This window comes from Hyposmocoma kahamanoa, unplaced genomic scaffold, assembly GCF_003589595.1.
Source record: "Hyposmocoma kahamanoa isolate Upper Pololo Valley unplaced genomic scaffold, ASM358959v1 99702, whole genome shotgun sequence".
Classification (NCBI taxonomy): Eukaryota; Metazoa; Arthropoda; class Insecta; order Lepidoptera; family Cosmopterigidae; genus Hyposmocoma; species Hyposmocoma kahamanoa.
Window position 1 is genome coordinate 2,365,483 of NW_020656001.1, and position 27,889 is coordinate 2,393,371.

The 27,889-nt window shown below is 36.8% G+C and overlaps 2 protein-coding genes across 2 annotated transcripts in view; both read right to left on the reverse strand.

The window, feature by feature from the left end:
* LOC113239215 (proton-coupled amino acid transporter-like protein CG1139) overlaps positions 1-23,218 on the reverse strand; it is an 84,060-nt gene extending 60,842 nt beyond the window's left edge. The window contains exon 1 of the mRNA XM_026476112.1: positions 23,120-23,218. The gene's annotated coding sequence lies outside the window, so the exon portion shown is untranslated. The remainder of the gene's footprint in view (positions 1-23,119) is intronic.
* On the reverse strand, positions 196-27,372 carry LOC113239168 (alpha-1,4-N-acetylglucosaminyltransferase-like). Its single transcript, XM_026476040.1, has 6 exons — positions 27,299-27,372; positions 26,116-26,374; positions 4,237-4,719; positions 963-1,123; positions 766-890; positions 196-314 (listed from the first exon to the last, which is right to left on the reverse strand). The coding sequence occupies exons 1-6, from the start codon at positions 27,370-27,372 to the stop codon at positions 289-291; spliced, it is 1,128 nt and encodes a 375-aa protein (XP_026331825.1). The 3' UTR covers positions 196-288.
* Positions 27,373-27,889: the final 517 nt, after the last annotated feature.

A 27,889-nucleotide genomic window follows, 5' to 3' on the forward strand; every position in this document is an offset into this window, starting at 1 on the left:
AAAACCAAAGTGCTCTTTATTCAATTGGTATATAAACGGACAGTACTTCTTTGCTAGTTGAGTTATAGTTGAAGAGTTTGATATATTGAAAGTTTCAGTACGAGAGTTCCAAAAATGGTAACCATACGAAAAATTGTTCACCCAGTTACCAGGTTCGAAATATTTGCGTCCTTCTGTCCATGGGATTGTATAAAAGTAGGAAGGTCCGTATATTCTAATACCTATAAAAGTAATTTTTATTTCAATTCGTAGGTCAATGCAATTTGTTCAAAATTTTCAATTCTGTCATTAACCGCTTGAAGATAGAACTACAACTACAACAAGGCGTAATCGAAATAGGTACAATAGACAAACGTTTACAGGAATACGTACTTCAGTGCTTAGGAGGCTTATGGTCGTATTCCAGAACTCTACTCAATGCTCAAGCCAGGACTTGAGTATTGCAGTGAGCACTGAAAATCATACACAAGTCCTTGCCATTAGGGTCGTATTTCCAGTACTTGTGTTTCCAGTGCAATCCTGACTTGAGCATTGAGTAGAGTTCTAGAATACGACTCTTAGACTGTTGGGCGCTTCTTAGAAGCTTATAGCAGCACTGCAGTTGCGGCAGTTTTGCAGACTAGATATTGTGTGAAAATTCATATACGTCTATGAAACGCCACAAATGCGCCACTGCAAGCTTCTATAAGCGTCTAATTTGAAGGCGCCATTAACTTTTGTTAATAACTGTAAAGCAATTCATTTTTGTACATCCCCGTAACGTACCTTTACATGTCGGCATGGTCATTTGAGAAAAATTGTTAGTGTTGCAATACATTTCAAACTTTCTGGTCATTAAGCCGGGACCATTATAAACAAAAAGTTTAGGATTAAATGTGGTCGCTAGTTCCCTGAAAACATTTATTTGTCATAAACTCAAGAACAAAATAATAGATAATGACAAAAGGAGTAAGTTCAAATACCATAAAACTTCTTTAGCGATACTTCTGCCGGCACTGTCATTAGAGAATGACAGAAGGCCTGTTGATACAGAATAATCATTCTCCCTTGTGACAAAGTTCCGCTCTAGATCATATAGAGGCTTAACGAGCAACGCGTCCAAGTCAAGGTATACGCCATCCCACTGTATTAAGAATAAGCCTATTACACAACGCATCGCATTATCCCATTGTAGGTACCTCATGGGATTTCTTTACCAGTTTTTACCTAGTACTATATAGTTGAAGTTCTACATTATCTCACATTGTTAGTGAAGCCTGGAGATTAAATTATTATTTCTATTACTTAGAATAATAACGCATAGAATGATAGTTTCATATCAAACGAACTGTCACAAGTGAGGCAAAAATCACATTCATGTAGGCTAGTTTTAGCAGTAGGTTAATTTTCGGTTTTAGTGAATATTTATATAAAAATACAAGTTGAAACGCGTTACTTCCTTGTGGAATGTGATGTTAGTATCTATTTTATGTTTGTCTGACGCATTTACCGCACATTTCGTCATTTTTAGCTAAAATTCTGGAGCTGTTCGCGGTGCAAGTTGACCTTGAGCACTGAAGGCCTGCCTGCTCGTGTAGGCCCATTGGGAGCGCTTCAATTTGCCTCACTTAGCGTGTGCGGACTAGGTTTCTATGCGTTATTATTCTAAGTTCTATTAACTAATTTGTTTAGGAAAACAATGTACAGTCATATACATGAGATACCTGACCCCCTAACATGCCCAAACCGACCTTTTGGTTCTGAGAGCCATGTTACGTATTGAACAAAGAAAAAATTAAAGAATTTCAATTTTATTGTATAAGCAATACAGTGGTGTGTTGCTAGAAGATGATCAACATATTATTAAAACCAATCCTAAATTTCGTCATTTAACATCCAAGTAAATTGGTCGTACGGCTTGTTGTATGGACTGCCAGTTACAATACCCGTGGTTTGATTCCACGAGCACTATTTTGTTTTAACGTTATAACCTTAGAACAATAACGCATAAAATGATAGTTTCATATCAAACGAACTGTCAAGCCTCACCTCACAAGACCTCAAAAGTACGTGGAATTACGTCTGTTTGCTAAGTTTTATTGAAATATCCCCTAGTTCACCACTATACAGGACTTGACACTGGAGATAATAAAAATCGGTTCTCACTACTCAAAGTATATCGAGAGAAAAACGCCTTGAATTGGAGAAATAGCAAAATCAACCATTAAAGTAATTGACCCTAAATTAAAGTTAGGCGCTATTTATAAAAATGAATCATCTTGCGTGAACAGCCACTCTTCGAGGTAGATGATTTTCTTCAAAATGAAATGGGACCACTATGGAAGTACCCCCTTTCCAACAAAAAAGGAATCATGAAAATCGGTTCACAAATACCGGAGTTATCGCGTAACATACATACAAAAAAGCATACAGACGAATTGAGAACCTCCTCCTTTTTTGAAGTCGGTTAAAAAATACAGTAGTTACTGATACAGGCCGTATATTTTAAATATGTTTACTAATTATAATTTAGAAGAATAAAATATTAAAATATTTGTTGAATTAATCAAGAAGGTTATTTTTATTTCATTCACCGGGAGATGGTTCACTTTGAGAATCTCAGAGTCGTTTTCTAGAACTGTACTCAATGTTGAAGTCAGGATTTGAGTATGGTTTAAAGCACTCGAAATCTTACTCAAGTCCCTGCCATTAGGGTCGTACTTCCAGTGCTTGTTTTTCCAGTGCAATCCTGACTTGAGCATTGAGTAGAGTTCTAGGATACGACCCTAACATTCTTAGACATTCCTTACACCTATCCAGAGGTTAAAAACAAAAAAATACAATATTATATAGTCATAGCTAAATAATATTTTATTTTTAAAGTGACTCGAACCATGCTTGCCTCAACTTGCAAAGCAATCCTTACACCGCTAGGCCACGACGTCCTTACTATTATGGCTAGTTGAAATTTGTATTCTATATTTAAGTAAGAACTATACGTAAAAGATCAAATTGGCATAAAAACTTTCTACAATGTCATTCACTAATGAGACGACCAGGAGTCATACCAAACTAAATTGTACGGCTCACAGGTTAAAGATTAAGTTTGTTTAGCAATTTTCCCAATATTTTTGTGCTCAGAATCAAAAGGTCGACAAAGTCAGCTTGGTACAGGTATCTTGTGTATATGACTGTACATAGTCTCGTACAAGTCTTACAAAAAATACATTAAATTATTAACAGATCAGATTGTGCCATTAACTAAGTACAAATATTACAAAATTTGAATTAGTGCAATGAACACCTTCCCAAAACGAAAAGAATTGGTAATGCCTACCAAAAAATAAATAAACGAAGAATGATAATGTAGGCAATATTTAAATCAGCTGGCACAGAGGTTTTAGTTGCATCTAATGTATTAATGTGGTACTCAGTCAAATATAATATCTCCCAGTTTTTGTTTGTTACTCGATCATCAATGATAAAGAAAAAATATCGATGTATTTCTATTTGTTATTATAATACCTAAACGAAGGGTCGAATAAATGTGTTTTTAGCATAGTTTGTTGAACATGGGTACAAAAACAAATGAATTTTTTTCACTGAAGGATTCTTGGAATGTTAAAGTTAATCAATTGTGGTAATGGTGTAGAGTTTGTACTACCGTCCATCTTATTATACTTTTTACGGCGCGTGTACACGCTAAGAAATTCGACGCGTCTGCTACAGAAAAGAAGAGAATGGTCTTGTACACGACAAGAACTTTGTCGGATTTAGCCACGAAATCATGTCGTGTCTGTTGCAGACGAGAAAATGTGTGCACGATACGAATGGTTTCGACGTGTGTCAGTGCATTACGAGTCTTCCAGTAGCTGTCGCTTTACTACCGACTGTGGGAAGAAATATGTTTTGTTGACTACTAAGCAACACCCGTCCACGCGCATAGACGTTCGTTTACTGACAATGCAACTCACCCTGCCCCATACAATAGTGGCAGAGCGCGTCGTGTCGGGGGTAGGCAAGATTTTTTTTTTATTTCGTGTGTAGAAACGACACGAATTCTTGCATAGACCCGGCGACTTTTCTTAGTGTGGACACGCGCCCCCATTCCTTTCCTGTATGTCTGGTGCACCCAGCTCTGATTGGTAAATCCTTCCGCCATGATGGTTAATGCCTACCGTGCAGTGTACACCATCGATATGGTAAAAAGATTAGAGAGTATTTACTTAAATACAAAAAAAAGATACACATACTTACTTTGTACAGCGTTACTAGACGTAGGATATCCGCCGCGTGACGGACTGCATCATATGATTTATTTAAATAATGTCTAGTTATCAAATATTCTACCGGAGTATTCTTAACATATTTCAAGATATTGACCCGCCAAAATTTTACATTGGAAAACCCTTGAAAAGGATTCAGATTAGCCCGTGAACTCATATTCATAGGAGCTGAGAACGCTATGTTAATTTGCCAGTCCGGATGGAATCTCGCAGCCGATTCAACCACGCATGCTTGTCGGGGACCGAGTGAACCGTTACACGTGGTTTCATGGAAGTAAATATGTTTTTTCGTACTGTTAAACCTATGATTTTCCATTTGCGGTAGATCATCTTCCAATTCGTTATTATAACATGATATAATATCCTCATATTTATTGTACCCGTTGACCCCGTTGACCCCGTTGGCCCCGTTGGCGTAGACCCACAAAAACACTATTGCCAGCCCAACCACAATCTTAATTGGAATGTAATTTATTTGTCGAAAAGTTTTGCACTGGAAAGCTCGAAAACACTTTCTTATATTCACAAGTAACATTATTTATATTTTTTATTATTATTTTTTCTATAACGGCGGTTGAACTTACGTTGTGGAAAATCGATCATGAAAAATTATGTTACTAGTTTACTTTACATATGTATATATGTATATATGTACAATTGTACAATACGAGAGCCTCGCAAGCATAGAATTTTACAAGGCAGTATTCGTCATGACAAGTGACAACCAGCAAGCTATGGCTTATTTTTTCGCTGTGAAACCAAAAAGTTCCCATGCTATAAAAGACTTAATAGGAACTGAGGAATGAGGAACATACCTACATAAAGCCTACATTTAAATACGAAGAGGCAGGAATTAAAAAATCTAGATTAAATAAAACAGAAGATATGGTTTCCGTAAAAAACATTCTACAACTACAGCTATAATATATAAGTACATTCAAGCAGTTTTAAATATAATTAACGATAAGAAGTATGCAATAGGAGTTTTATTAGACTTATCAAAAGCCTATGATAGAGTTCAATTTAAAATATTGCTTAATAAGTTATACGGGGTTGGAATCCGCGGAATGGCACATAAATGGCTTACATCATATCTTAAAGACAGGGAACAAATTGTAGAAATAGAACATTACGACACCATTTCGGGTGAAATTAAAAATATCCAGTCAAACAGAAACATCGTTAATGCATCAATTCCTCAAGGTAGCGTAGTCGGTTGTCTTTTATTTATAATATATATTAATGACCTCCCAAAAAATATAGATGAAACCTGCGTGTTATTTGCTGATGACATCTCAATCCTCACTTCTTGTAATGATAGTATAAATCTGAAGGAAAGCCTTACATCTCTGCTTGAAACTACAACAAATTGGCTTAACGATCACAACCTCGAAATTAACTTATCAAAAACTAAAATTATAACTTTTCACCCTCATCAAAAGACCCCGCTATATGTTTCCGTACAATACCAGGGTACAGAAATAACGCCGGTTGATGTTTATACATTGTTGGGAGTTGACATTGATAAGCATTTAAATTGGAAAAAACATGTTCAAAAGCTAAAATCTAAATTGTCCAAATTTGTATATGCTTTAAGAGAATTAAAAAAAACTACAGACTTTAAAACTACTTTAACTACCTATTATGCCTTCGCTTACGCTTGGTTAAACTATGCTATAATTCTATGGGGCAATAGCACGGATACGCCTAGCCTCTTCACTTTACAAAAGAAATTAATTAGAATCCTCACAAATATTGCCCAAACAGATAGCTGTAAACCTCATTTTATCAAACATGAAATCCTGACTCTCCCATGTATCTATATACTAGAAGTTTGTAAATTTGTACGAAACCATCAAGACTTATATAAAAATCGTAAAGCCATCCCCATTAAATATACATTACGAAATATAAACAAATTAGTACTACCATATTCAAGATTAAATATGCATTTATCTAGTCCATACACCATGTCAATAAAAATATATAACAATCTTCCGGAAATTATAAAAAATGAACAAAATAACAAGATTTTCTTTAAAAACTTAAAGAATTTTCTCATAAAGAAAAGTTATTATAATGTAAAAGAGTTTTTAGAAGATAAATTTGGTATCTGAATTTAGTAACTAGTCGATAATAAATATAATAATATAAAGCGGTTGGCGTTGCTATATATCATATTATTATTATTATTATTAGTAAATAAATAAATAAATAATATATTAGTAAGTGTAACAATTATGAGACTAGTCCTCTCTTCTACTATTTGCTGTGCCCTGTTCAGGGTCCATAATTTGATCTCAATATATGTAAAACATCTGTAATGTACATTATGGAATGCAAATAAATAAATAAATAAATAAATAAATAACGATTTGATCTTCATAATCGGTTGGACCGACACACGTTGCTGTAAACGTGAATAAAAATTCTTGTACTGTTTGTTTCTATTTAGTGCTATAGGATTCGTAAAAATTTTAGGCCATTATATCTATGTGTGTTCGCCTGTAAAACCAAATTTCGCTTTGAACAATTGGTATGTAAATGAATAGTATTTCTTCGCTGAACGAACAAAGAATTTGTGGCCTTCACACCAGTGTATCTGACAAAAGTAGGAAGCTTCGTACGCCTGAAATTAGAACGAATTTAAAAGGTACATGGTTTCTTTTCTGAATTCACAGCTTTTGTGCTAAGTTCTTACCGCTGCATGTCAGCTAACACATTCTAGATGCATTTGTGGTATTGCAGCGCCTTTGTAACTATCTGGCCAAAGCTCCCGGACCATTGTAATTAAAAGTACGACCTTCAAAAGTGGCTGAAACTTCCCTGAAATAATTAATTTACTTATCACCAAATTATTTCTCCCACTATGTACAACACCTTACGTCGGACATTGTTATTTTTGTTATATGTATCATGTGTATGCTTACAATAATAACGCATAGAAACCTAGTCCGCACACGCTAAGTGAGGCAAATTGAAGCGTGCCCAATGGGCCTACACGAGCGGGCGGGCCGTCAGTGCTCAAGGTCAATTTGCACCGCGAACAGCTCAAGAATTTTAGCTAAAAATGACGAAATGTGCGGTAAATGAGTGTAAAAATACGCCAGACAAACATAAAATAGATACTAACATCAAATTCCACAAGGAAGTAACGCGTTTCAACTTGTATTTTTATATAAATATTCACTAAAACCGAAAATTAACCTACTACTAAAACTAGCCTACATGAATTTGATTTTTGCCTCACTTGTGACAGTTCGTTTGATATGAAACAATCATTCTATGCGTTATTATTCTAAGTGTGTATGTGTGTGTATATTAATAAAATGAAAGAATTTATTTCAGACAATGCGGTTAGATGTCCATTTAGTGGCTCAGGCTGGATAGATTATCTTTATTTTGTATTTAAAACTGTCTAAAAAATATGCAGCAGTATGACGCCTGTGAAAGAGTTCGTCCAGGGTAGTACTGCCACCTTACCTATTTCTGCCGGCAAGCAGTAATGTCAGCATTACTGTGTTCCGGTTTTGAAGGGTAAGGGTGCTGGTGAAATTATAGGCACATAGGACTTGTCAGCTTATGATGTGTCGGGCGCAGCAATGCCCCTCAGATCTTTGTCATTTAAAACTCCGAGTGGCACTGCAGCTGTTATGGACAGGCGTGTCGCTTATCACCAGGCGACGCACGACTTGTTCTTCCTCTCTCACTTAGTATCATAAAAAAAACGTTACATTTATGTGTAATTCGTGTATTAATAATTATTTGTTATGGAAGGCTACAAAGTTGTTGTTTGACACGAGTGCTTGTATTGGAACCTGAGCAAGTGAACGAAGCGAAGATTTTTTTTTAAATAAAAGAAAAAGTTTATTTTCGGATGCGTTCTGAATTTACACCTCATCAATTTTTATTCATTTTGTGTGATTAAGTGATTATTGAAATTATTTTAGTTGTAAGTCAATGGTGTAAAATATTCGTATGCCAAGTTTATATTGAAATGTACGATTTATTATAATATACTATAAGACCTGCAATGTTAACTACATTTTTCAGCGAATAAATATCTTATATTCTTGTATTGTTGATGATGAGTTGGTTTATCCGAAAAAACAAATATATTTTTATTTATTTATAGAGATTCATTACATTGCATTCATTACTTACCAATGTACATTGTACATCGGTAAGTGTTTAGCTAGATACACAAATATTTATTTTAAAGATGAACACAGATATGATTAAATTGAGCAGAATAGTCTTAATATTATACAGTGTATATATACAAATAGAAAATAACAAACTGCAGGCAGTGCCGGATTTGCAGTATTGACCGCTCCAGGACCCAGGCCATATAGTAAGTACCAGTCGCCCCTTTCTCAGCACTTATCATATACTGGTAGACTACACAATGAATTTACTCTATTGCCAACTTTTATCGAAGTCGATTTAGAAATTTAGTTAACTATAATAGCAGACGCGGTAGTGACAATATGTGGTGATGTAGTGATTATACATTACATTATATATATGTTACAGCCTTTAGAATATTTAGTTACTTTGAGTTACTTTTTGTTATCATCAGTGAATTTTCTGTCACGATTGGCCGCCCCTAAAATCTGGCCGCTCTAGGTCCGCGCATAATGGGCCTTAGGGCAAATCCGCCACTGACTGAATATATGACAAAATGAAATGATGACATGAATATATGCGACTTATATTCAAAAAAAACTGTGACCATGAGACGATGATGAGTTGGTTTGTTCGAAAAAACAAATATACACTATTTATATCGAAAAAAATAGTTTCATTTCCTATGTGCAACAATCGCGAAAACCTAAAAACTCGGAACAATACAGACGATACGATAGAATCCGGTCAAGCAAAATACACGAAATTGCGCCCTGCCCAGCAGTGGGACGTACCGTACCTAGAAATGAGTTGATGTTTTGAATTTGGTACAACGGCTTAACTCTCGGCCGTTGCTTACCTACTAGTTAACGTTTTCGTGTAGTGATTAAAATGTATAAAGAAAATCTCGAGAATAGATAAAGTAAATATTTTGCGGGATTTACGCGGAATTCAAATTATATTTGTTAATAGCATTGACTTACAAATAAATGGACGACGGGTCTAATACAAAAACCACGAAAAAAATGTCCCAAGTCAACCTATTCGAAATTTAAATTGTAATGTCATCGCAGTATCGCGCTGTCAGTCGAACAAATGAAGACTAAAGCGGAGTTTGGCGCTCTGTATACGATTTTAGCGCCTTACAAGTGCGGACACTTTTTAGCGCGGACCCGACGTCCATATAATTGTAAGTCAATGGTTAATAGACACAAAATGTATTTTTAAAAATGACATTCTATTTTAGTGGCAATAGAGGGACTTGTGAATGAGTTCGTCCAGGTTAGAAAATGAAATGGGACGGCCTTTGGCACTTGTCAACTTATGTCTCACGATGACGGGTCCAGTGGCAGTGCCCTTCAGATCTTTATGCCTTAAACTGTGGCACTGTAACTGTGTTGCAGTAATATAGTAATATTGTTTGTCCCGTAACCAGGTGTTATTAAAAAATATCTTTAGAACTATGTCTAACAACGAATTGAGATACTTAATCTATCCTGGTATCTATTGACCATGATTCACTGCGCGAGGAGTCACCAACAAATTATACTAATGGCTTAACAATAATATTGTGCACGAGAACGGGTGGACAATGAGCGCAAGCGCATCAGTGGATGGCTGGGTTCCACATCACCGAATGCATTGTTGTTCCCTTGACCTTGTCAGCATTAACTTCAACGATCGCTTGTGTTGTGTTACTTGAGCATAAATATCCCAGTAATGTATATTTTTTTGGTTGAAAATGCAAAAATATCTTTCTTTCATATGTAAACAAATTACGCCATTACTCGTATGAGCAAATACTTAACTCTTTGTAAATGGATATTTAGTAAAACGTTCACGTTGACGATTTAAAAAAAATCTTTCGTATCGCGCATTTTGATAGGAGATTTAATCATAGCTTTGTTTGTTAACTTCAGTCAGTTTTTGAAATGAACCAACTATGTGAAATTCTAAGTGTAAACTCCAGTGGAATATAATATAGGCTATTATATAGGCCTCTTGCTTGCAACATGATGTTTGCACGCATTTCAATCGATTCAAACGCGCGTAAAACGAGATAACACGTACGAGATTCGAACGCGCTTCTCGCGCGCGTCTGTATCGCGTTTGAATGGATACAAAGGCAACAATCTTCGTTTTTGAGCCTCTACGCGTCCGTAGACTCACGTAAAATACGCAGTGTGGATAGGCTCTATCTAATGCCCTGTTGCTTTCTTTAAGCGCTACATATCACAACAATACATCTTCGTCAATGACTGGTTTCAGAAAAATGTAACCTTGAAAAGGATAGCAGAGTATGCACCGTGGACATTTAGCTAGGAATAATTATTAGAACATAACAAAGAACGAAGGTTGGCTTACTGCCAGATGACCGGCAAAAGCTCTGCTATTTTCTGCCTCTTGAACGATAGCCCGACGGTAGATCAGTACATCAGCCTCTTTTATCACGGCACTATTTTTAGTCAACGAATGGGGTACGTAGATGCGAGCGAATACTCTGGACCCCGATTCAGAACTCTTCGATATTTTAACTGAATCGTTCAACTGGATATCGTTTTCGAATCGATGACCGCTTTATCGAACTTTTCAGAACATTCCGAGTTAAACGTTTACGGGGATTGTCGATGAAATAGACCATAAGAAAATGTTAAGACTTCAGAGGGTTCTCGATTCTTTTGTGGGACAAGGAATTCAGTATTATAATAGGATTTCAAAAGGTGTTTTGGACTTATCCTTCGATAAGTTCAAAAATCATGTAAAAGCAAATATAGAGTTATCTTTACATAGAGTAAAGAGAGGATACTACTCTGTTAAATATAAACGATAAGACGTTGTCCATATAATTGTAAGTCAATGATTTTATGGTACATTTTGACTTCCTATTTTCCGGTAAATTCCAATTGTTGTTGTTTGTTTATGCCACTGTATTAATTTAACTTTAATGCATGCTACGTCAAAAATTGTAAGTCAACGACATTTCGCTCTATTTCTGGTTAAATACTCGATGCCTGAATTAGAATCAATTTTTTCAGCTCAGTGGTGAGTACCATAGACAATAGAATTTAGGTTCAGAACTAAAAAGAGCACCTTTGTGATATGGTTTACGAAACTACAATTGACAGATTAAAGTCGGAGTAGAAATAGAGAAAAATATATCTTTGATTTTGAGCACTCTATTGAACAGTCAATTGTCATCTTCTTGAAAACAATGCAATGTAATTCTATTCCTACCACGGGAAATTTAAGAAGTTCACGCGTGATTAAACCGTTATAACGCTTATATCATTACCATTATTCCTTATCTCACGTCAGTGATCAAAAAGTCATAAATTGCTTTATAGTAGTAAATCGACTGAAAATGGAAACACAAGTCGCCAATGCCAATAAAATCTCAGAAAATCAGCGCTTAACGACATAATCGTCGATTCGAGCAAAAGCAAACTAAGTAAATCAAACTACAGTGCATCTAGCTCTAAATAAAGAAAGAAAGAATATTTATTTAGTATCTTTCGTTTTAAATTGTACTTGTAAAATGTCCCTATCTACCCACCCGAGAGATAGGGAGTTTCGGGGAGACAACGGGCTTCCCCGGTAAGACCAGGGTACGGCGGGCGTCTGGGCCAACCCTTCTGCCAGTGATACGCCTTCACGGGCGTTTCTGGTGGATCCGGACTTGGGTATGGACTCGCCGGGGTTTGCGGTTTGTTGTCTGTCTGGCCTAATGCAAGGAGAAACGCGGAACACGTGAGTTGCCCTTTAATTCGGAAACTATGTCCGAACATCGTCACAGGACACTGCGACTGTCATCTCCGGTACTAGCCTGTACAGCTATTAGAGGATGAGCTAATGTTTACTCCGGTCCCTTCAGACACGGAGTTTTCTGGAAACTGGAGAGACACGTAGGCGTCGGTAAGTGAGTGTCCCTTACAGCAGAGCTCCACCACTAAGAGGAGATTTGGTAATGGACTTTAGAGTCACCGGCTTAGCGGGGGCTACCGTTAGTTGTGCAATGCACAACGGCAAGTGAGCGCGCTTACAGCTCCGGTACCTATCTGAAAAATAAGACGGTACTGTACGCGTACCCGTTGCGGGTCACCCGAGGCACTCGCCTTTTGAAAACAGGATGAAGTCAGTGGCAACCCTGTACACTGGCTGATCTGGGGTCAGGATCTGAACTTAGAAGGTTCCTGTGACAATCTTTAAAATATACTTTATTTCACTTTTTTACATAATTTTAGTATTGCGTTACAAATCAATCTCTCTGTCAAGATCTTCTATTCTTACTTATTTCATTTCTTCGAAAGCATTCTAAATACAAACTAACTCATTCAGCCAGAGATTCTACTCATAGAGTACAGCCTAGTCTACAGTACGAACAGGTTACAATGTTCTTCTCGTATATCCTAAGGCTCGGTAGGGAGGGTCACTATAATCAAAAGTAATGTAGAAAGCTACAGAGGTGTGTGTAGGTACTTACAAAATGAAAAATAAATTAAAACTTATGGTCAGGCTAAATAAATAAGTCAGTCAGTGGAGCACTATGGGTATTTATTATATATAAAAACGTAGCACAGAGATATTACACAGATACTACGATGGAAGTAAATACTTATAACAGAAACTAATACAAAATTACAGCAGAAAAGACACGTGCACATGAAAAAAATTTCTAACTGGAACCCGTGTTAAACAGGGACTCTTGGACAGTAACTGGGGCGCGCAAGGGTGCGGGTCGGTAATCACGCTTATAACAGAAGTTACCGGAAGTCGTTTCGTTATTACCATATTTGGCTTAGACTTATTTCTTTAAATTTTTTTCCATCAAAAAAAGTGTTATTTTGGCAAAAACAGAGCCGATGGCGAGAAGCGCCATCTACATTCGGAAAGACTAATCTAGTTACTAGAGGATGGATGGTCGTTGCGATATCGGGTAGGACGCTTGCGAGTACGCTTCGAGCGCACAAGATGGAGTTGACACGCTATAAAGTAAAGTTAAAGATATTCAATGGACACCATTTAGCATAATAATATGCCGTGACTGAGAACGGCCACGGCGCTGGTATTATGCGGATGGAGCCCACGGAGTGTTACCACAGGCGCATTTAACAAACGCCACTCACGGAAATCTGACATTTTACTCGCAAACAAATACATAAAATTAATATTAATAAATTAACAATAAAATGGAGATATTTACCTACCTCTATAATTCTTTTTTTATAATATCAAGTAATAACAAGTCGTGTGACTGATGGTAAGCGACACACCTGTCTCTAGCAGCTGCAGTGCCACTCAGAGTTGTTCAAATCGTAAAAATTTGAGGGATACTGCCACTGCGCCCGTCACCCTGAGACATAAGTTGACAAGTCCCATGTGCCTGTAATTTCACCAGCACCCTTACCCTTCAAACGGAACACAGTAACGCTGATATTACTGCTTGGGGGCAGAAATAGTTTAGGTGGCAGTACTACCCTGCACAAGCTCTTTTACGAGGAACTTTATTATAGATATATAGAGGAATTATAACTACTAATAATATCATATTCATAATTTATTAATATGTAAGGCCTATTCCACTAGTCCCTGCCAGCTGTCCCCTCTGGTGGGGATAACTGGATATTTTTTCCACTCTTCCCTACCACACCGTCACATAAGTGGAATTTCATTTCCACCGTAAACCATAAAATATTTATTCAAGTATCATTAGTTCTACACGACTCTATTTATTACTACAATAACTATAAAGTTGGAAATGAGAGTTTTTCAAATTTTTTTAAAATGAAGTAGGCCACACAAACATTATATTAGAAGAAGAAGTCCTCGCAAAGGACGTACACTTCGAACGTGTTTTTCTTACAGATAACGAATAAGATTCACAGACTAAATTTTAGTTTGCGTGCGTCCCAATCGATGGCAGTATCTTGCGAAACAATTGAAAGATATCTCGGCAGATCCATTGAAATCTTATCCACAAACTATGTCAAGTATTACCAATGGACATTATAAACGTCTAAGCGTGTAAACAAATTTTGAATAACGCATTTTATATTGCGGCATTGTAGTTAACATTCTTTTGCTGCTGCAATGCGCATTGTTTTGAATTATTACAGCTGTTAGAATGATCGAGTGGGCCTATCTATTAAGAACATACCGGATTTCCTGTGCCTGCAATTATAGCCGAAATGGCAACACTGACCTCCACTGAAGTAGTACCAAATAGATTTTTTTGTAACTATAAATAACAAACAACTTTCACATATAGAAATTATGTTATTTGCAAGCGATTAAAAAGATCTATATGTTTAAACTCATTGTTAATTCACGAAAACAAAACAACTGCCTATAGATGTTTAAAAAATAATAAGAGGTTTTGTTAGTAACCAGAACAATACACGGTTCACGTATTCTAGAAATATGTACCCTAAACGTTCAAATAAATGGTATAGTCAAGAATGTGTCGAAATAAGCACGCTTCACTGTTCATAGGGGCGCGCACTTTTCTAACATTACCGAATATTAGAAAAGTGCGAATTATTCGGCCTAATACCAAATCATGAGTTAGTTAGTGTCCATTACTGGTTACCTAATCAGTGGATTTTTGGTATTCATTACTGGAGATATAGATTTTTTAAATAATAATTAAAATAGCTTTTTTAGGAAACATATTACAGCAAAATCTTTCTTAACGATTATATTTGTTTTATAAACATTGTCTTACAATTATATGGACGTTGGGTCCGCGCTAAAAAGTGTCCGAAATTATAGGGAGTTAACATCGTATACAGAGCGTCATTCACGCTTTAGTCTTCGTTTTGTTCGACTGACAGCGAAGCAAGCAAAATTAGACATTACTGCGATGACATTACAATTTAAATTCAACGTTTTAGCTTTTTCATATTCCTTTACATGTCACTACGTTTAAATAGGTTGACTTGGGACATTTTTTTCGTGGTTTTTGTATTAGACTCGTCGTCCAATTATTTGTAAGTCAATGCTTATAAACTAATCACTGTTGATGTATGTTTAAAAACAAAAAGTTATTTCAAACTTGTCCTAAGGCGAGTCATCTGAGAAGCGGGAAAAACCAGTTTTGGAAGTTCACCTTTCAGATATTTACTACTAAAAACGGACTAACAAAAAAATATACGATACACCCAAGGATGTTGTCGTTAATTCGTTACATGATGAAATCCCGAAATGTTTGATATCGACTCATCCGTAGAACAAAGTCCTATGTGGAGGACTGCTTATTCTCAGGACACTACATTTCGTTCGTTGTTCTTCGCTATGGATATCAGATCGATCGCCGTTCGACAAATTTCTGATAAACGCCTATAGCTAGGCCTTGGTTGGAATAAAGATATTATGTATTTATCCTCTTTCCGTTGTATAATCACGTAGGACTCTGTTCTTCGGATGAGTGGATATGTATAAATTTACTTTGGTGGTTTCATGTTGGGCCTGAAAACTAAGACAAATGAGCATCAAAAATAAAATTTAGATACTTATTTTTTATAATTTGATTTACTAAAATATTTGTATAGTAATATTATACTAATTATAATCTAAAGTTTGATTGTTATTGCCTCTCCCGAATCTGCTCTTCTGAGTCGAGGCGCATAATTATTGCGATTCACAGCTGGCCGATCGGAAACTTTTGACATTTCACAAATTAGAAAGGTATAGTAGGAATCGGGTTCATCTTCTCGCTCGGAAACCCATCTGATTTCGAGACTACCCGACCGGTTCGATTCATATTCGGACCAAAATCAGCACGCTGAAACCATGTTCGGAAACGCAAGCCAATGCGCTTCTACTTTTTCATATACTAACCTAACCTATTGAATAGAGGGCGCGAGATTTGACCTAAGTATATAAAAAAAGATGAACAAATATTATATCTGAATACAAAATATTAATTTAATATGCTTAAACATAATGTTAGCGTTACCTTGAATGCAGTTCATTTATAATTTATCTGTAAATCCATTGACTTACAAATAAATGGACGACGCGTCTAATACAAAAACCACGAAAACAATGTCCCAAGTCAACCTACTTAAACGTAGTGATATGTAATGGAATATGAAAAAGCTTTTAAATTGTAATGTCATCGCAGTACTGTCTAATTTTGCTTGCTTCGCTGTCAGTCAAACAAACGAAGACTAAAGCGTGAATGACGCTCTGTATACGATTTTAACACCCTATAAGTTCGGACACTTTTTAGCGCGGACCCGACATCCATATAATTGTAAGTCAATGTGTAAATCAACTAATATAGACGGTACAATTAATATATAAAATAAAACATAAAAAAATAATTTAAAAATGTGCACATTTGCATATATCAATTATAACTTTGAGGATGAAAGATTCTGAAGAAGAGATTTTATCTTCTAATAAATATGTGTGGACCAAGTCTTCTCTTTTGCTCTAAGGTTATGCCACAAACATCGAGTATACTCTAAGGCCACAACTTATTACCTTACTACCAAATATAAACCTAAAAAGTGTCAGATAGCTATAACAAACACTTAAAAAAAAGCATAATGAATAAGGATAAAACAGATCCTGATTTTATGTACGTATAAAAAACGATAGCAATGGTTTCCTCTTAGGTTAATTTTTAAGATTTATTTCTGCAAATTTCCTGCTTTGATCTTAGCAATTAAGTAATAAAGAGTTTTATATTAAGAGACACAAAAATAAAACAACAATTTCTCACGATCAATAAAATAGAGGTAAGAAATTAAAAACTGGTCTCGAACTAGATGCAGATAACAATTATGGTGGATACGAAAAACGATGGCAAAATTTTTTTTTTTTTTTTTTTCAAATAATATGTGTGTAGTTATCATGTGGGAATTTGAAATTGATTTCCATTTAAAGAAAACTTTATTTGTATAGGAAATGGGTGGTAAAGTTTTCATCAATATTAGACATAACTGGTTGATGACTGTACCACCTCTGTCAACCGTGACCATGAGACCAGTTACGGCCCCGAAACGTTGGTTTGTTTGAAAAAGCAAATATACGCCATTTAAATTTGGAAAAATAGTTTCATTTCCTACGTGTAACAATCGCGAAAACCTAAGAACTTTATTTGTAACCAAAACATAATAAGCCGGGTGCTCATTAGCGACTTATAACCAGATACAGTAACAAGGTAGTGTACACGTGAAACTTCCTATTATACTCTCTCAAGGCCTAAAAGATTAATTTTGATTTTTTAAATAGTAGAGGCGATATTCCCCGGCAATGACTCTGTCGACCGGGGTCAGGGTCTCAGATTCAATAACCGGCGAACAATACGTGCCGTATCGAGCAGGACCGCCTTCTACATTAGTGCTGGAAGCGACATTATTATTATCTTTGCAATTTAAAGCTCAAGAGTGGCACGCAACTGGTACGGTCAGGCGTGTTCCTTTTTTTTTTAACAGGTGATTGGACGAACAAGTTGTGGGCCTCCTGGTGATAAGCGACACGCCTGTCCATAGCAGCTGCAGTGCCACTCGGAGCTTCAAATCACAAATATCTGTCTGTGTAAATAACAGTCTACACTCGCTAGGTTATTCATCGGCTCGTTGCGAGGGAACCGCACGCGCTCCGCTATCTCGTGAACCATGGACAGACTATGATTTTTGGTGATATAACATGCAAGTATTAACGGTTATAATTCGATAGTGAGCACTTAAGTAAGCAAACTTACAAACTTGCTTTGTTTTTCTTTCCTTGGCTGGCATCGAAATATTCTAAATATTTAAGTATCTATAAAGTAATTTCTTAGTGGTAAAGTAAAACTTCAAACCGACTAGTAGCTACCACATACCAATAATATTTTATTAAAATTATAGGTTAATAATTTTGGACAAGAATTATTACGTCGCCATTGTATAAATAAACCATAAATGTAAATAGATTGATTAATAAGTAATTATAATACTGCGTACAAAACGAATCAAGACAAAAATAAATAAAAAGTATAACGTGTATTGTTGTCACTTGGAATAAATATGTATTTTGTTATTTTTCGCTTTTTAGTGTAGTGACTTTTTATGGTTATTGAAGTAGGTTGATTTTTTTCTTAAAATTTGTTTTATTACCATATAAAGTCAGTGGCAGTGAAGCTTCTTGCGAGTGCCACCTTACCTATTTCTGCCGCCAAGCAGTAATATGAGCATTGCTGCATCCAGTTTTGAAGAGTTTTGAGTGCTGGTGAAATTAAGGGCACATGGGACTTGTCAACTTATGTCTGTGGGCGATGGGCGCTGTGGCAGTGCCCCTCAGATCTTTGCGATTTAAAGCTCTTACTGCTGTCACCGCAACCAGGCTCACGACGTGTTCGTCCCGTCATTTGATATCATAAAAATAAAAAAAATCGTAAGATCCGCTAGTTCGTGCCGCGGCTTAGCTGGCATAACGTCTGACACGGTTAGTTGGAAGTCATTGGTTCAAATCCAGCCGGTTTGAAGGATTTTTTTCTTACTATTCGATATTTGTATTAAGAATTAGTAAAATAAATATTCATTTCATGAGATCCCTGAGGAACAGGTCAGACGTGGTTAGAGATTCTGGCATCTGTGCACGAGCTGAGATAACAGCTGAACCGATTTTCATCAAATTTCAACTAATAACCATCCCTATTAAATTAGCCACCAAATAAAAAGAAACCGGTTTGATATCAGTCCATCTGTTTCGGAGATACGTTGCCCGTATGGGCACGTTAGAGATTCTGACACCCCTGCACGAGCTGAAACAAGAGCTGATGACAGCTGAACCGATTTTCATCAAATTTCGGCTAATAACGTCTCTATTAAATTAGCGACCAAATAAAAAGAAACCGGTTTGATATCAGTACATCTATTTCGGAGATACGTTGCCCGTACGGGCACGTTAGAGATTCTGACACAAACAAAAACACGAATAAACTACTTAATGCATTGACTTACAATTATATGAACGTCGGGTCCGCGCTAAAAAGTCTCCGAACTTATAGGGCGTTAAAATCGTATACAGAGCGTCATTCACGCTTTAGTCTTCGTTTGTTCGAGTGACAGCGAAGCAAGCAAAATTAGACAGTACTGCGATGACATTACAATTTAAATTCAACGTTTTCATCATTCAGCCATACGACGCCCACTGCTGGGCATAGGCCTCCCCCAACGCTGCGCTGCCCGCATTCAACGTTTTAGCTTTTTCATATTCCTTTACATGTCACTACGTTTAAATAGGTTGACTTGGGACATTTTTTTCGTGGTTTTTGTATTAGACCCGTCGTCCATTTATTTGTAGGGCAATGACTTAATGTCAAAAATTTTAACTAACTTTTTATCAGAAAAACCGTATAAATATTTAAACACATTTATCTCCAAATATTCCAAAGTCAGTGTTAATTAATGAGTAAGGTAATTATGTTTTATAATTTAAGAATGCAATAAATATCTGAAGATAAATTTGTGAGCAAAGTCATTAAATTGTTTTTGTTCTTTTAGTGGATTTAAATATATATAAATAAAACCACAAAACTCACGATAATGAGTTTTGTGGTTTTTTTAACACATTGCTGGCTAAACGTTAAACATTTTTGTGTTTAATAATTTTGTACGTTGTGCGCTCGAACAAATTTCACACAACGACAAATGGCGTTATTTTCCGGCCAACATTTTACGTTGCTGTTGTTTGTTGTTCACAAAGGCTATAATAAATTTTCTGTAAAAAATCAATCTTGTTGCGCTGCTTGCTGTTAAATAACTCTCGTATTTATATGCAATAAAACACGCTCACTTCAGAAGTGTTTACGGATCCAGCTACTTTTTGCAAATCTTCTTCTCGTATTGCAAAAAGAAATGGCGGGTTTTCAGATCACAATTTTACAATATTTAGTTTTTACTTTATACTACATTTTGAGTTTCTGAGTAATTTTCAGGTTCGTTTTCGAGTATATTATCGGGAATTACTAAATAATATTTCAGGATACTGCCCTCGAACATTAAGTAATATTACACGATAATATTTAAAAAATAAAAATTGCCACTGATTTTAAGTAGACAAAACTAACTAACCTGTAAAATTACCCTTCTAATTCTTGTTATCTTTTTAAGCCGGCTTTATATTTATAGTCAATGCTCAATAAATAAATGATACACTTTTATCGCATCTATATGTTTAACTATAAAGGGTAACGTTAAAAAGAAAGTTAAAAAGTAACCTTATGTACGTAAATTTATAGTACTTACGCATTTGAAATAAATGGCGGGTTTTGGGATCACAATTTTTACACGATTTAGTTTTTAGTTCAAATTGCGCTTTGAGTTTGTAATTCTTTGTTATCTTTTTAAGCTGGCTTTATAGCCAAAGCTCAATAAATAAATTATACACTTATATCACATTTAAATAATTTATATTAAGTTTGAAATATAACCTAAAATAATACTCATATTATAATTTATACCAAACCAAAAAGGTATTTATTTCAATGACGTAAGCCGGTGTAGAAGGTAAGCAGGAAATGCTCCAATGCTAGTAGTTTCCCGTTGAATATATACTACTGAGTTTTTGAATAAATATCTTAGTCAAGTTGATGAGAATCGTAATATTTGTAACCTTGGTCAGATAAAATAACGGCTAATAAGTAAATATCCTTAGAATAATAACGCATAGAATGATAGTTTCCTATCAAACGAACTGTCACAAGTGAGGCAAAAATCAAATTCATGTAGGCTAGTTTTAGTAGTAGATTAATTTTCGGTTTTAGTGAATATTTATATAAAAATACAAGTTGAAACGCGTTACTTCCTTGTGGAATGTGATGTTAGTATCTATTTTATGTTTGTCTGACGTATTTTTACACTCATTTACCGCACATTTCGTCATTTTTAGCTAAAATTCTGGAGCTGTTCGCGGTGCAACTTGACCTTGAGCACTGAAGGCCTGCCTGCTCGTGTAGGCCCTTTGGGAGCGCTTCAATTTGCCTCACTTAGCGTGTGCGGGCTAGGTTTCTATGCGTTATTATTCTAAGTAAATATCCTTAAACGTTGTTGCAAGTGACATTAGAACTTTCAAGTAAACAAACGCTGATTGTAAACTTCCACACGTGACCAATCTTTCTGTTTGAGATTCTCATTTGTAACATTCATTTGTATCACGTTTGTGTCTGTGGATTGAGAAGCGAACGTAAAGAAGATTTATTTAACTTGTATTTCTGAGAGGTGGTGGCCGCACACACAAGCATTTTTATGCTTAGTTTAGGTCTAGATTATAGGTTCCCAAATTTTTTGACTTAGGTGAGATAAAAAACATTCAACGCCTACCACCACAAGATATAATTAAAAACACGTATTTTTTATACTAACTTAACACAAAAAAATAACAATTTTTTCAAACGGGTACGGTAGCACCCTCTGGACAGCATTAACGCCCCCCAATTGGTTCAGAGGCCCCACCCTAAGACTTTTCAGCACCCATGCTGGCAGTAGGGACCCTTTGGGAAACTATGGCCCTAGAACAACACAGTCTCTCACAAAATTATGCTTACCTCTATGTTACCTCTACTCAACGTGTAAACTATTTCTAAATGTAATCTTTTTGGTGGAGAAAACTAAACATATACCTAATTATCTCATGACCTAGAAGATTGATTTTGAATTTTTAAATGCGACAGACGATATTCCCCGGCAATGGCGCAATCGGCCGGGGTCCGTGGCTCAGGTTCAAGAACCGGAGAACAATACGTGCCGTATCGTGCTGGATCGCTTTCTGCATTTACGCGAGAAGCGACCCGCCACAGAGACTTTAACCGCCTCAAGTTGCTAGCAAACCTGATTGGTGTTAACCTTTTTATATTATTATTAAAATGCAAAGGAATAATATTACCAAACAACGTGCTCACGTTAAAAACGCGTGGTTTATCCCCCATACAATTATCACAGGTAAAACAAACAGAAATAGAAGTAAGAATTTGAAAGAAGTTGTAAGCAAGGCCAATATACAAACCTGTATTTATAAACATAAACAGCTATAAAGGTAACTTTCTATATCGGATCGATGCAATATTGTAGTGTGAAACAAAAGACCCTCGAACCTTGGTAATAAGTAAGTGCGGTTTATAGAAAGAAAATTCAAATAACGGACACCATACTTGTGTTTAATCCTCGAGGTTACGGTTTTCAAAATGTTGCTTGCCTACTTACTTACACTCGATGACATTGAATCAAAATCAAGCAGAAAAAGTTGCGAGAATTTATGAATTTAACGAAATGTTTCTGTTGCAAATTCAGACACAAACTCAAGCGCATGAGGTTCAATTTGGTTGAGGCTTCAACCAATGGGGAATTTGAATGGAAAGTATATAAGTACGCTCGACCACAGTTCAGCTTTTTGCGGCTGATCACCATCAATTCGCAATAATTGTGCGATTAAATTTTGAATCAACGATTTCGCAACACAACTAATAATTTAAGAATTATATGCTAAATTCACAGATTGCTTCAGTTAAGGCTCGTAAACCCTTATAAAAAGTTACTGTTCGTGAGATTAATAATTTTCTTTTTCATTAGAATAGTTTTATCGTAACTGTATATTAAAGAAAATAAAATGAAAGCATCAATTTTGGTTTAATAAAAAAATATGCCACTAAAGAAACATACTGTCGTAAAACAACATAGTTTGAAAATCAGAAGTCGCAAATCGCAAGATGCCAAAATAAAAGGTAATAGTAAACTTACGCTAGTTTTCCGTCGACGCGTGATAGCGAGAATGCGCGAGCGCTTGTACCTTGTAGATATCGTGTCAAGCTGAGAGCGGTTCGCATGCGCGTGCGCGGTCAGCTCGCGCTTTGCGATTAATGCCGGGCGACACCTGCCAGCGGAACGTACCTACTTGCTGCACGCCCGCCGTCTCGTGACGACGCACTTACGAACATTTCGGTATAAATTTTCCTTTTGTCGATTCATCTAATGAAGCACGAGGATTTATTTGTTTTTTGTCGTCATAGTCGTTAATGTTACACCTTTCTTATAAGTTATATCAACCTCAAATCAACGTTTATTAGACTTGTTTACGTATTGTATTTTCTGTTGTATGGTTAATTACAGACTCGTGGGACTAGTCAACTCGTGTATGGTCGATAGGCGCAGAGGCAGTATCGTTCAGATCTTCTCTCTATCTAAATCTGAGTACCTCTCTGGCCTAGCGGTTACCATGCTGGACTGCCACGTAGAGGTCCCGGGTTCGATTGAAGGGCCGCGAGTTTGGGTGTAATTTGTGGTTGTCTATGGGTATGTCCGTGGCACCCGTGATATGGATGGAATTCAGGGTTTTCGTAGTGCGGGACTATGAGCGTGGAAGATATTATTATTATAGATATATGTTTTAAACTTACCATCATTATTATTATTATTAGCTATTTTGGACTCTCGCCTCTCTCAAGGCCTAAAATATTAATTTTGATTTTTTAAATGGTAGAGGCGATATTCCCCGGCAATGACTCTGTCGACCGGGGTCAGGGTCACAGATTCAAGAACCGGCGAACAATACGTGCCGTATCGAGCAGGACTGTCTTCTACATTTGTGCTGGAAGCGACATTATTATTATCTTTGCAATTTAAAGCTCAAGAGTGGCACGCAACTGGTACGGTCAGGCGTGTTTATTTTTTCTTTTTTTTATTTAACAGGTGACTGGACGAACAAGTCGTGGGCCTCCTGGTGATAAGCGACACGCCTGTCCATAGCAGTTGCAGTGCCACTCGGAGCTTCAAATCATAAATATCTGAGGGGCACTGCCACAGCACTGCATGGAAGCCAACGTTAGTTAAGAACAGTTTGGTATTAAACGGACGATAATTAATTAACCTGGAGGTGCGACGTGGAATAGAAAACCGAAGTTGTAATAAAAGTTTAGGGCAATGAATTTGACCCGAAATCAAATGGATGTTTAACAATGCCGGGTCGTATCTAGTGGTATAACTTTATTGCCGTCAGTGTGCGCTTGCGTGTAGAGATGCCGAAGGAACCCCTTCCGAGACGCGCGGTTAGTGGGCGTTTGTCTCAGCCAGATTTTTTAATATCTCAATCTACATAATCGAAATGTACCTATACGTCGAGATCTAGTCTATCCACGTTACGATCCAGTTCGCTTTTTATAAAATTGTGCCGTCAATCTATTAACATAAATATTTCTACACGTTAGCTTAATGACACGTTCTGTGCCATCGTGAGACGTCGTGTAGTTTCTTTTATGACTTTTTTTTTTAAGTTATTAGATGTTTTTAAAAGTATGAATTGTATTTTCTTAATATGGTCCACGGACTGAAATAGACAATTATTATTATTATTAAGCATGTACTGTAGTTTGTAACGTAGCTTCCGCAGCCTCAACACGTCCCGCTAAGTGAGTTTTTTTTTGTATGGTTACTTTTAATTGCAATCGACCGCCAGGCCATAAGCGAATCTTTTGAACGAGAGAAGACGTTTTTGGTGGAGCGGCCAGTGCCGCATCTCCCAACTATAGAACATGGCCTCGCTTAAGCCGTTTGACCATAGTTGATGGATCTAGAAGTTCCGCGATGGGTGGGTTCGGGTGGCACGATAGTCGCTCTTTGTGCTTAGTTTTATGTCGGTCGATCTCAGCAGCATAAGTGAATTTAAAGTGCAAAATTCAAAAGGAAAAGGAAATAGTGTAAATAAATCCGATTTGTAAAAAATATTTTTTAAAGTTCTTTATTGTGATCTTTTGAATGATAATCGCACAAGAGATTTCTGAAGACGTGCTCGCTTCGGCGATTGAGCAGAGTTAGGACGTAACGAAACAAAGTGAGAAAGAGGAGGCAAAGGAATTAAAAAACGATTCAAAATTTGAAAACAAGTGGCCAGGAACCAGAGAAAAGGTGATAAAAAGGTGGGATGACGATGGAAGGAGGACACAAGTCTCAGGGTGTCGCGCGCAGTGGCAGTGCCTCTCGGATCTTTGTGATTTAAAGCTCTGAGTGGCACTGCAACTGTTATGGACAGGCGTGTCGTTAATCTTCTTGTTAATTCTTCTTTTTTATTTCTTAGGAAAGTCATTTTTATTTCTTAGGATAGTCTTTTTATTAAGTTATATTGTAAAATTCTATTTCTGTTGATTTTTTTTTTATTAGAGAGCTTACTTATTTAAGTTACTTTATTTCTACAAGTGTAAACTTATTTAGCTTACTTCGTTGTTTAATTAGAAATATAAATGTATATACTTCTAGTATTATAAAAAACTGCTTATAAGGAGTTGTAGATCTCGTATCGCAGATTTCAGAGACCTGGGTATGACTTTGTAATCTCATTATTTCAGCCAAAAGACGTCCTCCCGCAAAGAATGAAACAACGATCCAGCGGATTCCCGCAGCCTTCACCAGATCATCAGTCCACCTTGTGGGTGGTCTGCCCACGCCGCGTCTACCCGCGGTACGCGGTCGCCACTCGAGAACTCTTCGGCCTTATCGGCCATCTGTTCTGCGAGCAATTTGCCCTGCCCTAAGTTTTGGAATTCTTTGGGCAATGTCGGTTACTCTGGTTGCGGATATCCTCATTATTTATTTATTTATTTATTATTAATAGACAAAATGTGTAACATAACAGTTTGCACCATGGCGTTACGACAATTCAGTTAATAACAATTTAAAAAGAAAAAACAAATACACACAACAAAAAGAAATAGAACAATAAAATAAACTTAAAATTATCTACTTACTAATTCATTCATACATCTCTCCAAGACTCTCTTCCATTCCGTCATCAGTCTCTCTATCCCAGTCACAAACACATCACACTGCGGCGATGCTGCGAGCAAGGAGTTGAGGCGTGCAGTCGTACGTGGAATAGGCGAGTGTCGGTGCAGTTCAGTGCGAGAGGGCTCGGTTGCCAGGAGGGGTTGTCCACCACCACCACGTCGCCTGTTGCAGTAATCATCAGGGACCCTGAACCTAAGGATCTTTTCCACTAGGCTCACACTGTCAATATTATTTATTAATACATTTATAATGAATCTAAGTAATGCGACATTCCTACGCAATTCCAATTATTGATTCGGTCTCGCAACGAAACTCCGAGCATAGCCCTTTCCGTTGCCCTTTGAACGACCTGGGGCCTTCTTATGAGGCCCATAGTGAGCGACCACGTCTCAGTGCCGTAATGACGTCATCACTGGTGTGATTTGTCTTGAGACATTGTGGTATTTTGGACAAAAAGGCATTATGGCTTAAGTTCCCGAACGCTGGCCAACAGAGTCGGATTGTAATCATTTAAACGTAATGTTTTTATTTAGATCTCCATTATATCGCACCCCTTATCTAACGTCTAATATTGTAGATAGAATTACAAGAATTGGAGAGGATGTCTATATTTTTCTGTGTAATCTGTTGGTGTTCCAAATGAACAAATAAATAAATATGTTTTTCTGTACGTAAAGAAGCAATTTCCTTGAGTGGCGCGATCTCGGTACTTGGTACGTAATCACTTGGTACTTAGTACAATGTAATGGTCTGGTGTCCGCAAATCGACGTCAAGGCGCCAATTTTGCGTGTGGTGGGTGCAGGGTAGTACTCGTGCCACCCAAGCTCCTCCAGCAACCTCCTCGGTTTACTGAAGACTTCGGGGAGCGACCTCGGCATTCCAAGGCACTTCGCCCTGTAGTTGGCCACGCCAGAGCTCTGTAGTAGGATGCATAGAGGGCTGTCTGTGTAAATTGAAAAGGTGTTTATTGTGTGGACCATGACCCGTTAGGGCGGCATTTAGAAGGCTGAAAGGTTGAAACTCTTGCCTTTTGAATTTGGTTACTTTTCGAGATAGACTGGCATTGAGCGTTCGGCGTGAGTGCTTCCCTCGCCTGTCTACAAACCGTAAGGTAGTTCATGTGTCATGAGAAAATTTTGTACCTTTGCGTATAGTTGTTCTGAACTATTGGTAGAGGGTCTCCGACACTTTTCTGGTTAGTTCTCTGCTGCGCCATTGCCACGTGAGCCGCTGTGTCCTTTAATCCACTGCAGAGTTACGTGGTTATGTATACATACCTCCATGAGTGTTTAATGGCATTCATAAATGAGCCCTGACGGGCGCGATTTAAGGTTTAATTCAAAATCTTAACGTAAACGATATAATTTCTTATTCTTACTAATAACTCTATTTCGCTAAAAATGTTGATTGCGTTGTTTGTAATAAGGAAGGTTGTTTTATCGTGGTCCCACTAATTTGTCCCTGAAGGACGCCTGTTTGTTGATGGGAAGGATGGCAGTGTCGCTTCCTAACATCATTTAATTCTACTCAATACTCAATATATTCATTGTCTCCATATGGTACATAAGGTCTTAAAATTAAAATAATGTTACAGATATGAGCCCTGTCTTAGGGATAAAAACAAGATCAGAGGCAGGCCGAGGCTTCGATTAGTGACTTCAATTGTTCACTAGCTATATACGTATAATAAAAGTATGTCACTGATAAAATTCCGATTAAATTAAGTTACAATT